The 18,872-nt window shown below is 37.7% G+C and overlaps 1 protein-coding gene across 5 annotated transcripts in view; it reads left to right on the forward strand.

The window, feature by feature from the left end:
* Positions 1 to 18,872, forward strand: part of cacna1bb (calcium channel, voltage-dependent, N type, alpha 1B subunit, b) — a 124,531-nt gene that overhangs the window by 58,871 nt on the left and 46,788 nt on the right. For 2 of the 5 annotated variants that reach the window (XM_058415943.1, XM_058415946.1), the window contains exons 7-22: positions 1,460 to 1,563; positions 1,892 to 2,007; positions 2,178 to 2,267; positions 3,838 to 3,927; positions 6,935 to 7,153; positions 8,348 to 8,460; positions 8,661 to 8,773; positions 10,020 to 10,151; positions 11,541 to 11,613; positions 11,738 to 11,855; positions 11,983 to 12,050; positions 12,203 to 12,309; positions 13,007 to 13,069; positions 15,757 to 15,792; positions 17,523 to 18,113; positions 18,667 to 18,839. In XM_058415943.1, coding sequence (XP_058271926.1) covers positions 1,460 to 1,563; positions 1,892 to 2,007; positions 2,178 to 2,267; positions 3,838 to 3,927; positions 6,935 to 7,153; positions 8,348 to 8,460; positions 8,661 to 8,773; positions 10,020 to 10,151; positions 11,541 to 11,613; positions 11,738 to 11,855; positions 11,983 to 12,050; positions 12,203 to 12,309; positions 13,007 to 13,069; positions 15,757 to 15,792; positions 17,523 to 18,113; positions 18,667 to 18,839 — 2,206 coding nt within the window. The remainder of the gene's footprint in view (positions 1 to 1,459; positions 1,564 to 1,891; positions 2,008 to 2,177; positions 2,268 to 3,837; positions 3,928 to 6,934; positions 7,154 to 8,347; positions 8,461 to 8,660; positions 8,774 to 10,019; positions 10,152 to 11,540; positions 11,614 to 11,737; positions 11,856 to 11,982; positions 12,051 to 12,202; positions 12,310 to 13,006; positions 13,070 to 15,756; positions 15,793 to 17,522; positions 18,114 to 18,666; positions 18,840 to 18,872) is intronic. The other 3 variants (XM_058415944.1, XM_058415945.1, XM_058415947.1) reach the window with 3 other exon arrangements.

Here is an 18,872-nt window from a genome sequence, read left to right on the forward strand (position 1 = left end):
CATCAGAGTAGCACTAATCCATTACGAAAATATAAATAATAGGACTAGGCTTGACCTAAAGATTTACGACTGAGTAAGGTGAGCATTAGACAGAGAAGCAACCAGGAAGCCACCTTTCTAGATGATGCTACCACCACCATGCTTCACCATGGGGATTGTGTTTGTTAGGTAATGAGCCAGCTTGAATTTTTGCCAACGTTAGGCCAAAATGTCAAATTTTGGTCCATCAGACTAGAACATTTCCACACATGCTCTCTGAATTTTGATTGACTTGTCACTCTTCCGTAAAGCCCAGCTTTGTGGAGTGTCCAGGAAGTGCTTCTGCTATCCAAGCTGAGGCTTCTCCAGAGAGTCCAGACCTTTTTTTTTAAGCTGTAATACTATGTTGTATGTAACGGGACAGTCTTATTTTTTGGACACCCACTGAAGGTCAGCGATAAATTAATAGACTATTACCTATGCTGCAGATTGTTAAGAAACACTTAGTTATGTAGTGGCGTTCAAACACCTACAAATTTTTAACAACTTTTATTTATTTATTTATTTATTTAGTAAGTACAGTGTGTTCTGAGTGCAATTTATGGACAATTTAGTCATCTTGCTTTGTCGCTGTCTCTGACACCGTAACAAATTCCAGGCTAATGAGTAACATTAAGATAAATCTCCGCTGCTAGGCAGACTAGCAGCATGATTTTTTTATGTCCTGCATAAGCAACAGCATTGGCCTTCTCAAACCAATTAAAGAGAACTTGCACACATTGTAGAGATCATTGAACTCTACAGAAGTTAGAATAAGGAACCAGGAATAAGGGATATATACCAGGCTATAAATTGTTGAATTGTGTCTAATTAGACCTACATTTGTTTCTGCTTCTTACTGCTAATTACATGTTGGACCTTCAATTATGTCTTTGTCTGAAAAATGTAGTGAAAACTTGCAATTTATTTGGGGGCTTTTTAACCACTAAATCTTTATCTTCCTCCAATGAGCTTGTGACTCAGCACTGGTTAAGCGGTACGTGCCTTCGGCTTTTCTAGAGGAACAACCGGGGTTAAAGCTATCGGTAAAATCAGCCTAAATTCCTAATGATTCCGATTTTATTACATTACACAGTTGTTTTCGTTGGAGCCTGAGGGCTTCACTTGCATTTAAGCTCTTGCTTCCACATTTCTGTGATGACTGCATGTGGGAGAAGGATTGTAATGACTTAATTTATTTTGCATTACACTCTTGCTCCATGGGTGAATGATACAATTAGTCTTAACCGGGTTTCATGCATGCGGTATTGCCGAAAATGAGATTTTTTTTTATTTTTTAAATAGATTGACATAAAGACCTCAACTTTCGGCATTGTTAAAGTGTTTTTCAAGTGAGGGTTTTTATGTAATTTACTCCAAAACGTAGCTTTGTGGATTAGAAATCAAGAAAGTCAGAAGAAATTTTCCCTTTTGTGTGTAGACCAATGATGCCTTGGGCAACATGTGGAACTGGATGTACTTCATCCCCCTCATCATCATCGGCTCCTTCTTCATGCTTAACCTAGTGCTGGGTGTCTTATCAGGGTAAGATTGATTTTAACTTTACTTATTTCTGTACATTATTTTGTATGTTTTTTAGAAGGACATTAGTGAGCAGTTGTGGTCCATCTTAGTAGCAACGAGTTTGTGAAAATAGTTTAAGAAACTAAACAGACAAGGTCAGGCTTTATTGTGCAAAGGCAAAGACTTATATATAAACATGATTAAGATGTTGGTTAATTAACTGTGTGGCACACTGTGAAGAAGTGGGGTATACTGGGTAGCAAGCGAACAACAAGTTCTCAAAGGTGATGTGTTGGAAGCAGGAAAAGTAAGCAAGTGTGAGAAAGTGTGTGTGTGTGTGTGTTTTCAGAGAGTTTGCCAAAGAAAGAGAACGTGTAGAGAAGAGACAGGAATTTCTGAAGCTACGCAGGCAACAACAAATCGAGAGAGAGTTGACTGGCTACTTGGAGTGGATCTGTAAAGCAGGTATGTGACCAGTATTACTACTGAATTCTTTTAGCCATTGTGAATGATTGCATAATTATGAGAGGGCGGACAATTTTCCATATTGACTCCAGTGGTAATATCTGGCAATTTGATGCCATGTTGAAGTTTATATTTTGGGTTGTTTATGCACTATGGACTGCCTTTTCCAGAGGAGGTGCTGCTGGCTGAGGAAGACCAGAACGCAGAAGAGAAATCTCCACTGGATGGAGCGTGGTACAAGAGGAAACAGAACAACCCAGGTAAGAATTTTGTGGCCTATTATGAACCAGACTGTCATGCTGAGGATGTGATTAGCAACGTTCATTCCTAAATGAGATTTTGGTCTTCAAATTGATTTGTATATCAAACACGGGGCATAATCTGAAGACGTACAGCTTTAATAGTCTGCCTAATGTGTGTTAATCTCCACATGTTCCCACAATTTCTTACACTGAAAAGTGAACCAGGCTCACTTCTAGTCTAGTCAGCATTCTTTTCCATATTGTCCTTTGCAAAATGTTAGCTCTTAAAATAATCCCTCAACCTCCTATCCTGCCAGACAGGCTTTCGCTCCATTGTGAAGATGACATCCACTACATTTTTTTTCCCCCTCTCAAATCCCATTTTCTCTCCCTTCACTGTGGCTTGGTCTCTTTCCAGAACAACCAGTGACACGCTTAACTTTCTGCTCTCGGTAGTTCTGCCTTATCAAGGCCCATAATCTCTATCAATTACGCCTGCTGTGGATGCCAGAAGTAATTATAGGGATTAAGACAACAGGGTTAATTGGATTAGCATCACACACACACACGCACCCACACACACACACACACATATACCCCAGGGGAGTGCAATTTAGGGATGCTTCCATATTATGGTCCTTACAGGCCTCAAATAAAAGAGTGCATTGATTAGAAATATAAAGATACCAGGGATTTATCTTCCCCCTTAAGCAAATATAGATCTCTAACATACTGTAGATGTACTGTAGTGCCTCAGTGTCCAGTTTCCTACACTGGTGGAAAATGTGATTGACAGGCACTGTACAAAAAAATGAATAAGAATTAGTCAGAGATGAAGAGAGAATTGAGAAGGAGATAAGAATAAGGTAGCCCTGGGATTAGTGCTTAGTCATGCATGCATGTTCCTTAAGATCTCCTGAGTGATAATGAATGATGACTCACAGGGAAATGTGGCTTACAGCATGCACAGATTTATCTCTACAGTAGAGGATTAATTCAATGACCGTTTCTGGAGCTGTATTCGTATCTGTTTAGGGTTTAAAATATTTGTATCTGCATCTGTATTTGGATTTCGATCTAATGTGGGCGGGGCCTAAATCCGAATGCTACCATTATCGACATGTTTATCAGCTACATTACTCAAGTTCATATTTGAAATGAACTGAAGACTAAAGATATATGCAATTGCATGTGGTTATTTAAATCTGAACCTACCCACGATATTTTCTAATGAATGTAATGCTTGCTTATACTGTATATACTATATAAACATGTTAGTAGCTTCATTTAAACTGTTACTAACGATGCCTGGTCATGAAAATGGAAGTGAGAACCTCCTGAATAGTGCACCCTCTATTTGTATCTGTATTTATATTCGGTTACACCCCTACACTTTAATTAAGCACCTTAATATAGCTTTAAATGATCTTGTTAAACAAACCAAAACAAAAGAGTTGAAATTATTACGTTAGCCGATTAACTGTTTTTTTCAGAAACTGTTAAAGGATTATATGATATAACACATGCACCCACATGTATACAAGTTTTCTTTCTCTTACTCCTTGTGTGTCCACGGCTGTGTGTGTAGTGCTGAAAAGAGCAAAGGCCAAGAAGGGGAAGAATGATCTCATCGGTGCCGAGGAGGGTGAGGAACACTTCACAGACATTTCCTCAGTTGGTAAGGCTTGGCGATATCTCACTGCAATAAATAATGACACAGATCCCTAATGCACACTTTATCATATTCAAATGACGGGGTTTATTATCTAAATGGGTCTTCTCTGAAAAGAAAAGATAACATGTTTGCTAGACTATCATTTACATCACCATAGCAACCATATTATATATGATGGAGTAGAGAAGCTGTTGTGAATTACAGCTCCAGGTTGACCAGGTCGATGCTGACCTCGGGTTAGCGCCTAGATAGAATTTCACATGTTCCACCCATGTCAATGTAGGTTTCCTCCAAATTCTCTGGTTTCCTCCCACCTGCAGGAGGATTGGCCATGCTAAATTGCCGTTAGGTGTAAATGTGTCTGTGTTTGTGCACAATGCCTTGTTATGTTATATCCAGGGTGTATTCCATACTCGGGTCCAGTTTTCCAGAAATAGATTCCATATATAATAAAAAAAAGTGAATGTATTCTAAAAAAAAATTTCCTTTGCCTGATCAGTTATTCGTCTTGTGGTCAGATTGCTCATGAGTATGACCTACTTACCAATCGAAATACAGCCCAGAAGTAGGAAAAGTATCTGATTATGGGAAAGAAAAATAACGAGAGGTTCCAGGTCTGCTCGGTGGATTGCTGAGCCAAGTGTTTGGTCATTTATTGTCTTACAGTAAGGTTAGCACCAGGATTGTAGCTTTTACAGCAGTTTACTTATCATAACTGTAAATAATATGAACTATTTTATTTAGTTACAGTGATTATCAAGGCAGTTATACCCTAGCATTAATTCTTAGGCTAAAAAGAAGAGGAATTTCCATCTGTTTTGGTTGTTTCCATCTTCAGCATTGAAGTGCTTTGTCATGTTACACTCCACAGTGGTGCTTAATGGCTCATATGAAAGTAGACACTCTTTAAGGGCTTTAAGTCTTTCTGGTTTTATTTAGCATACTGGGGCGAAATATTCAGAAAAAAGTTCTTTTTCACACATATACTTCTATCTTGAAAGTAAATGATATCAAACCAATTTCTGCTCTCTGAGACGCCCCAAGTGCTTGTTCATAAGCATCTAAAATTTGAAGGTGTTTATCTTCAACCACTAAAACACACATCTCACACTGAGTCCTGAGTCATTTTCTATCAGACTTGCAGCAATAAAATAATTCATTTGTTTATACAGATTGAATGGAATGGAATGCTCGTGTACTGGTGAAAAATGGTCAAAAAAAGTCACGCTCAGACCGTCAGTAAAATTCACTGTAATATGGAATCTGTCAAAGATAATTCCCATTTTCTTGCTAAAGGAAACAAAAAACCAACACTGCACAGTCTCCTGTGCAATGTCTGTCAAGAGTCTTTGATTAGAGATACTATATGCCTATTAGCTGTGTCAAGTGCACCTAGAGTGGAGCCATGAGTGGGATTTACTGTGTATTAGTCCTGCCGTGATATAACACTTCAATTTTGAACCACTCACTTCAGCCCAGGGCACTCTATCAAGGGCTCTATGTCAGACTTAAGAGTCTGATGTAATTACTCCCACCTCTGTTCTTTAATTTAGTTTACTTTTGTGCTAGGTCACTGGTGGGACCATCTGATCCCTTCGCCTCGCTATTTCGGTGCAGCATGATTGGCTTCACACTCCGGAAATACTCAGGAGTTACTTTTTTCCTCTAAAAAAATCACCAGTCACTGTCTATGTGAATAACTAATAAGAAAAGCTGAATCAAGAATGCTCTTTACTTTCTTAAGAAAATGAATTCCAGATGCAGAACCTAGTAGGAAAAATGCAGAAAAAACTTCTTACTCCTACAAAATATGTAAAATGGTGATTTACATTCTTTATAATATTTATGAAGGTTTATAAAGAATATGATTTATGAATATGAATGAAGGTCTAGTGACATGAAAGATTCATGTGGATAAGCTACTAACATAAATAAACAGTTTTTAGTTTTTAATGTCTATTCATTAATGATTATTTTATTGCCATAAATAAGTTTAAGTAGTTTTTTTTATACTATACGTTTTCTCAACTGGTCATTTTATGAGTTTCCAAACCAGAGAGGGTAAAAAAATTAAATCCACTTTCTTATCAATGTCTCTAGTTCTATAGCTAGCCTTTTTAGCTAGTTTTATAATTGACATGAATGCACGTTGTTGGATAAACCACTACACTACTGTTTTCTACAAACGCCGAGAAGGTTAATGTTTAGACAGCTACAGTCATTGAATTATGAATCATTTATTTCTATGTTTATTTCTATGTTTATTATTTATCATTTATTTCTATGTTTATTGCCAATATTTTTACATTTTTCAAAAGTTTTTTTTTCTCTCTCTCTCTGCTGAAATACGACAACTTCAGCCTCGGATATGTAATTTTAAGATTACGTTTATTACTTTTCTTTTGAGCAATTGCATAATATTTTTCGGATTTAGGACGTGTACTGAATATATTTTATCTTTTTATGTTAGTCCTAAAATGATCCACACAACATTTGCTATATTCTGCTTCTTCTTATACACTTTTTCTTTATTATTATTATTATTATTATTATTATTATTATTATTATTATTATTATTATTATTATTATACTGCAGACCTAGAGTTGTTGCATGTTTTCTCTTATTTATATAAATACTTGTTGTAATACATAATTCATGGTCATTTTCTTTAGATTTATATTTAATTAGTATTGATTGATTAATGATGATAGATTATTCAGTAAAGTGGTCTAGTATTATTTAATATTTAAAGTATTATATTTAGTAAAGCATTTTATCTATTTGAATCTATTAATATAACATTATTCATTCATTCATTCATTCATTCATTCATTCATCTTCAGTAACTGTTCTACAGTCGAAAGTGCCAAACCATCTACCAACATGTTTTTAGTTGGTAGGAGGAAACCACAGAACCCAGAAGAAACCCACACTGATGCAAGGAAAATAAAATTACAGGAATCAAAATACTCTATTTAAAATATATGGAATAAATCTGTCTCTCAACAGCACCCCCCGGATCTCCCTTTGCCCGAGCCAGCCTGAAAAGCAACAAGAACGAGAGCTCGTCATACTTCCGCCGAAAAGAGAAACGAGTACGCTTCTTCATTCGCCGCATGGTGAAAGCCCAAAGCTTCTACTGGATTGTGTTGTGCATAGTGGGCTTGAACACACTGTGTGTGGCCATCGTTCACTACAACCAGCCTGTGGGGCTGACCAAAGCACTGTGTACGTACTGCAGCTTATTTATAGTCCAGTGGAGCTGATCCTTATGTTTCATCCGTATATTTTTCATCATCTAAAAACCTATGATGTAAGAATTTCAGATCTATGACATATAACTGTTGTATTGGATAATACAATATTTCATTAAACACACCAGGGACATAACACTATTGGAAAATAATCAACAACATGTTAGTGTAATGAGCTAAAACACAAAGCAGAGTTACTTTTCCCAACATGAAGTTTTCCAATAACATCATATCTTAAGTTGTTTTATTCTTACACCACAGCTATATGAAAACTATTAAAAATGTAATTATTAAAACCATTTTGTGCTTTTTACCCATTTGTAGTAGTTGTAAAATGTCCACAAATCAAATTAGTTCCTCTGAACCTCTTGGTTAAGTTAGTCATCGCCTTCTGCAGTTTTGGCCTGATAATGCAAAGTAATAATACAAAAATAAATAAATTGTTGTTGTTCTTTCGGCTGCTTATTTGGGGTCACAACAGCAAATCATTTGGTCCGCATGGTTCGATTTGGCACAGGTTTTACAGCAGATGCCCTTCCTGACGCAACCTTCCCATTTAATCCGGGCTTGGGACCAGCACCGAGAGTTAACTCTTCAGTGGCTGGGTTTAGTGCCCTGCCCAGGAATCAGACCCATGCTTTGGCAATGAGACCGCAGGATCCTGCCACTGGACCAACAGGAGGCATACAAAAATAAAAAAATAATAAAAAATAAAATAAATAAATAAATAAATAAATAAATAAATAAATAAATAAATAAATAAATGTTAAAAAAAAGAAAAAAGAAAAGCAGAGAAACCACAAAATGTTGGAAGACGTTAAGGAACAGCTTTATGTCTGACTGTTATACAGCACTGACACGGACGTCTCCTTCCAAAATTGCTAAATAAACATCTCCTCACTGAAAAGGTCACATTTTTATTTGTTAAATAGTAGTGTTTTTTTTATTATTAGGCTCAGATTCTATAGACTGCTTTACATACATGTACATACAAAATTTTCTTTACAACACTTTGTTCGTAAACAATCACATTTAAAATATATATATTTTATATATATATATATATATATATATACAAAAAATATAAAACTATATGATACTTTTCTTTACTCCACAATATGAGGAGAAGTTAAAGTAACGTTGTTGTTAACCGTGTTGTGTTTGTCAGACCTGGCCGAGTTTGTGTTCCTGGGTCTGTTTCTATGTGAGATGACACTGAAGATGTACGGCCTGGGGCCCAGGAACTACTTTCACTCCTCATTCAACTGCTTTGACTTTGGGGTGAGTCACAGCTGGATGAATCAGAGAAGCATAGCGTTTTCATTTACTCAGCCAGAAGCAGCCACTGCGATACTCGCAGCCATTTCACACCACAGGAGGGACTTTCACATGCTGTGGCTATTCACTGTCAAATTTTGCTTCAATATTTAGCATCTGTTATATTTGTAGCTCATTATTTCTGTATTCTCCTCTCCCTATAGGTCATCGTGGGGAGCATATTTGAGGTGGTGTGGACAGCCATCCAACCAAGAGCCTCTTTCGGTATTAGCGTCTTGAGGGCTCTGCGCTTGCTCCGAATATTTAAAGTGACCAAGTATGTTGATATACTGCATACATAACTGTCATACTGCTAATATTAGTAAAAAATTATTTATTGCTGTTGCTAGACGTTTAGGTACTTCATATTTATCTATAGCAACATAGATAGAGGCACATGCTTTGTTGTACCCATGCTTATATAAAAGTAGACACTTTGAGAATTTTTACTTTTCCATGAGTATTTCTGTTTTTCTAGGGGCAATATATTCATAGAAAAGTTACACAAATGTTTCTGTATCTTCAAAGTAAATGGTGAAATCAAACCCATTTCTGCTCTCTGAGATGCCCCAAGTGCTTGTTCCTATGTATCTACAATTTGATGCCATCATCTTCAACCACTAAAATCCTGTCTATGTTTAACTTGCAGACAGAAAATCATTCATTTCTTTATACTGATTGAAAATGTCCCATAGGTCGATTTCCATTCTGCCTATATACTGGTAAAATGGGTTAACTCGTATATAAGTATTTTTCAGGGTTACAAAACAAATCAGTATTAAAATCCTAAATATTAAACTGTTTTGAAAGTTAGTAATTAATCATAATGGGGTGTGCAGTTATAGGAAAATAATAATAATAATAAAAAAAACAGTGGTGTGATCCCTAAAAGTGTTTTATTCCTTTTATACTACAACATTTATTTATTTATTTATTTATTATTATAATTCATTTAAAAAAAAAAAATTGAACTTTTATCCATTTAATGTTGTGGAATGTCAACAAAACAAGTTCCTGGTTACTTTACATTATAGCAGCGATAATCAGCCACTCCTTCACTTTCCTTCACTTTAAAGTAAGTGAATAAATAAAAAATGCAGCGTCTAATGTTACCAGGAAAGCAGATAAAGATTATCTAAGATAAAGTGCCTCAGATAAAGTCCTGAAAACTTTCCTGTGGCAGATATCTCATAAGAACAGCTTTAGAAAACGCTGACGCTGGAGACTCGTGTGTGCATAAAAGCGACAGAAAATTTCACCATAACAATACGTCTAGACTTTTTCTAGATGTTTACTATTAGACTTCTGGATTGTCCCAAGTCTCTGTGGATGTGTTTTTTGCTGTACAAATGAAATAGTAATATATTAAAACGAGCACTTTCCCTGATCTGCATAACAGACAGCACCACCGTCAGAGCCGTGCTGTTACAGAATCTCCTCCTGCTGTGGTATAATGGGAAATGGATATTCTGTGGTTGTGTAGATCGCTCTTTTTACACTATAAGTACTGCATTTCTCCGTAGGTATTGGAACTCTTTGAGGAATCTGGTGGTGTCTCTGCTCAACTCAATGAAATCCATCATCAGCTTGCTCTTCCTCCTCTTCCTCTTTATTGTGGTGTTTGCCTTGCTGGGCATGCAGCTCTTTGGAGGACAGTGAGTGGACACTTTTATACGTTTAAATCATTTCCTTAATAGCTATATGATTTGTTCTGCCCACAGACTTCCTTAATCTGTAAGACTCAGTTCCTGTCTGGAACAAAACACTTTAATTTACAGTTTTGAGAAGGCTGTTTTGAGAAAGTTTACTGTTTTTGCAGCTTTAAAGCTTAAATGATAGTCTGTCCACTGCGCTCTGCCTTACCCTGGAGGTAAAGCGTATTTGCTGTGCCTGATACGAGAGTGACAACCAAAGGCACCATCTGTTCAGCAAAGCTGCCTTATCAATGACAGCAAAAGCCCAGTAACAACATGTATTTAATTGTCAGCTGTCATTTGTGTAATGGTCTGGGTGATTGTCTTCTGGTCTATGTACCGGAAATGGTGGCCGGTTGCCAAAGTAGAGCTTTTTGATGGCTGGAGGATTGGACAGAAATGCTGTAGAGAACATTCACAACATTCATGTTTGGAACACAGGTGATTAGAAGATTTAATGTAGCTCTGGGACTACACAAGAACTTCCTATAAAAATTTCATTAAAATGAGATGTTTTCCCAACATGTTCTTGGTGGAATTCAATAGTTTAACGATCACGTATCTCACTGCAATATCACACGTTTTGTTCATTTAATTTTCACACAAACAGAAACCCACAACACAGCATCAATACAGAGCTATTGTAGACTTAGTGTCTATTAAATTTTGGACAATCCCATCCCGTCAGGCTGCAAGGCTTCAGTAGAGCTCTCAAAGTGGGCGGAGCCTTGTAACCATTTGCTAGTCAGTAAATTCAGGAAGGAACATCTTACTTAACTTAAACATATCCACACATATCCAGTCAGCAGGATATGAGATGGAAGTTTTTTTTGTGTTTTTATGTATTCAATTTTTTATGTATTTTATGAAATCGAATAATCCTAATAATCCACAGCATACCTTCTAGCAATTTCTCTGGTTCTCCACTGTAATCCCTCCACCCCTGTGCAACATTTGTGGGAAGTGGGAAAAAATACCAGCAAGGATTTTGATGTCTTTGCCCCAGGACTTGCTTTGATTATGCAATGTGTCTTTCTTTTCTTTCATTACAAATGAAATACAAATACAAGATAATTATTATTGTATGTGTTCAACCAAATCCAACCAACATTACATGTGATGCGCTGAGTAAAACTATGACTCAAGATGAGTGTTTAAATATTTTTCTTCCCCCCAAAAATAGAAAAGAAAGATGCATTTCCTGATACACTGGCTAGGTTGAAAATATATAATTATCATGTAAAGCTCTACAGCCGTACACGATAAATGAAAGTCTGGAAAGTCCTGCATGATTAGAACATTTTCTAATTTCCCGTAATCCTCTCTTGCCTTTTTCTTTTCGCTTGACAGGTTTAATTTTGATAACGAAACACCCACTACCAATTTTGACAACTTCCCTTCCGCCATAATGACCGTCTTTCAGGTATATGCCAAATATTTTCTCTTTCCTTTTATTGTAAATTCATTCATTTTTGTTCAGTGGAATAATTTACACTATCCAGCATTTGGGTGATGTCTGTACATTGTGTGTGTGTGTGTGTGTGTAGATTTTGACAGGAGAAGACTGGAATGCCGTGATGTATCATGGGATTGAGTCTCAGGGCGGCGTCCCACTTGGGATGTTCTCCTCGGTTTACTTTATCATTCTTACTCTCTTTGGAAACTGTATCCTCTTCTGCACGAGCAAATCTTCTTTCACGGCAAATTCGGATTCTGTATATGAGATCCATTCTAGGTTGAATAACTAATACAGCATCGATGTGAGATACGTCTTTAACCTGATCTGAACCAGACACTCTTCTTAATGTGTTCTTGGCTATCGCTGTCGATAACCTTGCCAATGCTCAGGAGCTGACAAAGGTGGGGGGGGGGATCGATTGTACCGGCTTCATTATTTTTAATCCTAAGCTTTATGGTTTGGGATTTGTTATTGATAAATGTCTGTAGAGCTTTAATTATTTGGATTTTTTTTTTAATTTTCTCGTCCACGTGGACCGTATTGTGTTTACTAGGACGAGGAAGAGCAAGAGGAGGCAGCCAAAAAGAGCATAGCACTGCAGAAGGCCATGGAGGTGAAGGAGGTCAGCCCGATGTCAGCAGCTAACATTTCCATCGCAGCGTAAGTCTCTGTGTCTTCCCTTAATTTTTTTTTACGTTGCCGTCATTCGATTCATGTCCATCTACACAGCTTCGTGTCCATTATATGTCCACGTATGTGTTGTACGTCTCTGGGTCAGTAATGTAACATTGTGCACATTGCTATATCTGTCTAACTTGTTGTTCTATTCTTGATTTTGTGTCTTAACCCACTGTACAAGGTGACACTATGTGAGTTGGATTATTTTTAAGTACAGTATTAGTCATTAAATTCAATTATTTCGTTCATGTTCATTTTGATCAGCCACAGGCAACCACTTTACATTTAAATGATATAATAATAGAAAACATTGCACTGTGGTTCATTTAAAATGTTTTATTTATTTCCTTTTATTATTATTTTTTTCTTGAATTGAATCATAATGGTTTCATAATCTTTGATCTGATGCGTTGGTGACACTCAGGTAGAGGATCAGGATTTTATAAACGTGAAAGATTTTGACATTTTGACATTTTCATGCTGTTGGATGTTGAAACCTTTAACTGGAGTGTTACCAATCTGTGTGTTGTGTGTGTGTGTTGAGATGTACAGGTGAACAAACAAGTGAGATGGACATTCCTGAGGGGATGTCCCTCTGCCAGTCCACTTTTCTTTTTTTTTTTTCTTTTACGTTTATTCGTCTTATTGTGTATTGTTTTTGTTTGTTTTGCATGTGCAGTTTTGTAAAGCAAAATCGAGATGTGCTCTCTCGCAGCTCTTCCGTCAGCAGCGTTCACTCACTGTGAGTTTTGCTCTCACTTATAATCTTACAGTATTGTCTTCACCTCACTCCTTACCTCACCTCACTCGTTCCCTCTCTCTCCCAACTCATTCCTTTCCTTTAGTGGTTCTCATTATAAACTGTCTTCCTCTTTGTCACTGTTTTCCTCTTACCTATAATTGCTTTTGCAACTGATAACACTATAGTTGCAGTCGCTGAAATGAATATGTGGTGCTGGAACACGACTGGTGCCAAGTACGGGGGATCTTTGTTGGGCTGTTATATGTAGAATTCGGCAAGTGTGAAGTTTTTAAACCTGTGGTCCACTTGAAAATGATGGTCTGGAAATAAAATTGACTTAACTAGAATTTTTCCATACAATATATATATATATATATATATATATATATATATATATATATATATATATATACAGCTTTTGTAGATCCCCACAGTTATCTAAACAGATTGTACAAGTATTCACCCCCCTGGGTCAAAACATAGAAGAACCACCTTTGACTGCAATTACAGCTATAAAGTGTCAGTGATATGTCTCTGTCAGCTTTATATATCTGAATTCTGATATTTCTGCCTCTTATTCTTGGCAAAATTGTCGATGCTCACAACAAAGACTGTATCCTGATTCTGAATTAGATTGAGGTCTAGGATTTGACTGGACTATTGTAATCCACAGGTTCTTGGTTTTGATTCAGTTTCTCGGTTTTATGGGTTGTTTAGGGTTGTTGTCCTGTTGGAGGGTAAGCCTTGAGCGCTTGGAGAACAGAAAATGTTTCTTTTAGAATGTCGCCATGCATCTTGCCCTGACCCTTTCTCAGTTTTTACTAATAATAGAAGCTTCTCCATGACATGATACCCCCCAATCCCCCCAACCCCATGGCCAACTTGGCAAGCTACCCATTGCTGACCTGAGTCACCCCTAGGCCTACCTCGGGGTCGTAACAAGTGGGGGCTCATCTGGGATTTTTAACATTTTCCTGTATTTAGGTGGTTACTGTGCTTGGTGTGGTTAGACTAACTGGTTAATGTTACGTTAAACTTGGCAAAATGTGAATTTGCACAGGCCACTGTGGTTTATCTTGGGATGAGAGTTGGTCATGATGCTGTTTGCCCACTGAAGACCAAAATTAAGGCCATTCTTGACTTTCCTGTTCCCACAACCTGACGGGAATTATGTCGATTTTTGGTTGGTTATTACATCCTAAGAATTTCAACTTGCTTTTAATAATGTGAAAGCTTTCTTGTGTTCTTTTAAGCTGGAAATTGATGTGGGAATCAGAGCAGTGTTATTACAGAAAGAAGAAAATGAAATAAACCATTCGGTTTTGCTACTACTCACGAAAGCTAAATAAACACCAGGTAAAGTAGTCTAGAATTGAGAGAGAAGCGCTTACTTCTGGCTCTGCAGCACTTCGAGGTGTATGTAGGGTCAAGCCTGTGGCCTGTAGTTACCATGCTTAATTGTGGAAAGGACATTACTGTTGGGGTAATGTTATTGTCAGGGTTGGGTTTCTGCCAAATGATGTGTTTTGTGTCAAAGCCAAGTTCAATTTTCATCTCATCCTTCCACACATGCCTTTTGGCAAACTCTAAATTGAACTTCATATGGATCTTTTTGATTAATGGCTTTCTTCTCACCATAAAGCCCAGCTTTGTAGAATGACTAGGCTATGGTTATGCTATGAACAGCTTCACCAATCTGAGCTCTGGATCTCCTCCTTTTCCATTTGTAAAGAATGGATTTAATGGCTCCATGGGCTGTTCAAAAGAATAACCAAATAACCGAAACTCTGATGGATAACCGGTTTTTAACATATTTTGAGAGCACCTTAGTTCTTCATGATACTAGTGGTATATATTTATTCTGTAAGAAACTCTACAATAGTTGTATTTATGTTTATAGAGCAAGACTTTGTTCAACTAATAGGGTTTTTATAGCAATTATGTGTAGTTTTGTGTAGAATTTTGACACATCAATCCATTTCATGTTCAAAAAGGGGGTGAATACTTGTGCAATGGATTCTAAGGAAGCACCTTCGGCTGAAGTGTATCAGCTAAATGATATTGGTATTACATGCTTTTGTTCAAAACATGAATTAGGAAAATTGTAGTTTAGATGAATTTAGTTCTTTTCGTAAAATCCTTCCGCAGTTCTTCAGGAATTCATCTGTGTTAAAACAAACCCTCGCTCAAACAAGTACATACTGTATTCATCATATTCCTGGGTATGGACTCAGGTATTCTAGCCAAGTAACCAAAGAAATACTATTTAACACAAGCTGTAGTCAATTAGGATGAGGAAAAGTGCGAGTCCCTTCTAATGTGTAGCTATGCTATGTATTAAAATAAAAACAAGAGTTATTACAGTTAAAAGCAAGAGTTTATTTGATCCCTGTTTTTATTACTAACACAATGAATTATATATGTGGCAGCTCTGTCACAGCCTGTATTCCAGGTCTTTGTTTTAGCGAGCTTTCAGTTCAGTATGAATGAATTTAAATAACAGTCTGGTTTTAAAGCCTGCAGGCTTCTGACCATGTGTGACTATCTTTTCTTTACCTTTGTTATCACCTTCTTTTTTGTTCTGTGTACCACTTTTCCCTCTTCTCTCTTCAGTGTTCATGCTAGCATCATGTCTGTCCATCATGTCTGACCTTCTGTGCTTGTGTGGTTCTCTGTGTTGCTCACAGGAGTTATGTCTACACCCCTGTTCATCGTTTTGTGAGGTATAGTTCCCATACAGGACTTCCGTCCATCTTAGGTCCTATTCAGTGTCCATACTGCACCACCTTTTACTAATGCTTCTTAAAATTCATATCATAAAATATTGTAATAAAGATTACATCTCCTGAGTAGACAAAGAACATATATATATATGTAGTCTAATGAGGGTTTGCATATTGTGTATCCCATTCTGTGTGTATAAACTACACAATACATACAGAAGAGAACAGAAACCACCTCTACGCTCATTTTGTTATATGAAATATGGCCTAGAACATCTATGGCAGCCTTGTTAACAAGTGTTTGTCAGCCTCTAGGGTAGCAATTAGGTGATGGTGCTGTGGGGTGCTTCAAATTCCATGCCAGGATAACAGCGATTATGGCTCAGAAAAGCAATAGTGAACATTAGCTTGGCCTTCTGGGCCATTCAAACCCATCATCAGCATTTCTTCGGATCCCGATAAGCAAACACCTCCACAACAGACACTCTTGGGTCACAGTATGTGTGCTGTGGTTCGATATAGCAGCATGAATTACATGAATTACGTGAATTATGAAATGTGTATGATTCCATCCATGAGGACCATCTTTACACTTTTAGGTTAGAAAACTTCATGCATCACTTACATTTTTTATACCCTCACCTTCGCTTCATTTTTCAATGTCCCATTATGTCTGTCTGTGTCATTGACAGAGTGCCTGATGCGGCTCGTAAACAGGGGCAGGTGGGGGGGGGGGGCTCATATGCATACTGTATATCAGCCATTTAACAAATCTTCATAAAGTCCTCTTTCCAGGCATTAGTTGAAATACTACCAGTTTTGACAGCTAGATCCTAATTTTCCATTGATTTGCTCACCTTTCTACATGTTGAGCAATCATGTGTCAGTACACTTTCCCTCTTAGCTTGGAACTTGTACACAATTCAAGCCACTGCATACACATATTTAACAAGTTCTTATTGCATGTAGTGGTCAAAAATGGTTTCTGTGCTACTTTGGGAACTCTATGGGAGGCCCATTGGGACAGGAATGATGATGCCCCAAGCTGCTGGTAGAAAGCAGTAGACAGGACAGTTAATGAGAGGGTTGCAAGACCCAATTTTCACACCAAATTGGCCTAGATTAAAAACACTCTGGGACCACTTAAGTCATGTCTTATAGCCAAGAATTGGAAATAAATCTTCAAAACATTTTCAAAGTGTAAATGCAGGCAGTGTTTCTATGAATAGAGCCAGTTTGATCTGTATATTCTATATCTATGTATATCTACATATGTACCTGTCTATATTTGTAATTAATCTATCTAAGGTATAACAAAGATTAGGAGGAGGAAAGGAGCATTATCGCCTGGATAATATCTGTATATCAGAAATATGTATGTAGCACATTGACTTTGTTATCAAGATAAAGGCCTCAAAATGAGGTGGTAGTCTGTATGCTGGATAACTGTATGTTGTCGACACTAAAAGTTGCTAGATAGTAGCCTCTAACTTAAGTGTGATACCGTCTTGACTTAAATTTTGTTGTAGGCTCGCCATCAGACTTTCGGCTGTTATAATGTTACCAAATCTGGGTTCACAAGCCGCTCCACAAGCTGCGATCAAGCAAATAAATGAAAAAAGACAGCAAAAGATGGTCTTCCCATGGATGAGAGTTTTCTCCCCAAACTCTAACTGTATTTTATTGATTCTTCCACTTGACTTTTCTATCCATTTCCCCTCTACCTTCAGCAAAGAGCAGCAGCGCTCTCTCCAGAAGATGTCTATCTGGGAGCAGCGCACTTCACAACTACGTCGCCACAACCTGCGCAACAGCAGTGAAGCACTCTACAACGAGCTGGAGCCGGAAGATCGGCTGCGAATGTCATCAGCGCTACACCTGCGGCCCGACATGAAGGCGCACCACGATCGGCCCTTGCTGGTGGATAAATCGCACCCGCCGGATGGCAGGGACACCCCGGAGGAGGCACCTGCACACAAACACCATCGGTGCCGTGGAGAGAACGGCGATGCTGGAGAAGGACGCCGACATCGGCACCACCGCGGTAGTGAACACAGAGGGCAGCAGGATGGAGGACACAGGAACCAGACGGAGGATGGTGATGATGATAGGGAGCACCGTCACCACCATTCTCACCGGTTCCGTGAGACTGATGGTGATGGCAGTAATGGAGTGAAAGGAGAGAGAAATCCGAAAGGGAACAGAGAGGGTGAAGCAGGGAATGGTGAGAGGAGGAGACACAGGCCTCGCATCAAAGCCCAAACCACACTTGACAAGGAGGAGACCAAGGACAACAAAGAGAGAGATACACCAAGCCACAGGTCAGCCACAATAATAATAATAATAATAATAATAATAATAATAATAATAATCATGAGTAGAAAAATACAGGAAAATTGCTGAAAGTATAGCTTCTGTGTCTAAGTCTTACTTAATAGAAAATGCAATTAGCTATTCAAGATTATTCTCAAATGTTTAAAAGTGAACAGAAAACCTTTTTTAAATAACTTTGCATTAATGCTCCAAGGCAAATCATAGGGTTGTATTAATGCAGTCTTTCTAATTAATTGTAATAACAGGACCTAATTTATTTCACAGACATTAAACATAATTAAAAAAGGCATTACTGGTACCATTACTTTTCTTCCAAAATTCAGCATTTGTTAGTGTTGCATGTAAAATAAAGGGAATAAAATACTTTGGGATATGCAGTTATAGGGAAATCATCAACTTTTTGATTGTAACAGTGACTCAAGCCACATCGCATAATCCCTCTCATTGACTCTTCTCCTGTAAAAGCATATCCTGAAGTGTTTTATTCCTTACATAAGACAATAATTTGTCAAATCCATTGATCCTGTGGTGGTTTTCCAGGGACAGGTTTAAGGATGCAGAGGGTGATGGTTCAAGCTCGAGTCCTGTTCCCTCTCCTACTGAGAGACAAGAGGACTCCGATAACCTAAAAAACAGCACCAAGGCTAGATCAACTGCAGTCAGCATCCCTGTTACCATCACTGCCCCACCCGGAGACACCACCGTCATTCCCAGTCAGTAATCCAGCACAGAGATATTTATTACCA

This window comes from Hemibagrus wyckioides, linkage group LG18, assembly GCF_019097595.1.
Source record: "Hemibagrus wyckioides isolate EC202008001 linkage group LG18, SWU_Hwy_1.0, whole genome shotgun sequence".
Lineage (NCBI taxonomy): Eukaryota > Metazoa > Chordata > Actinopteri > Siluriformes > Bagridae > Hemibagrus > Hemibagrus wyckioides.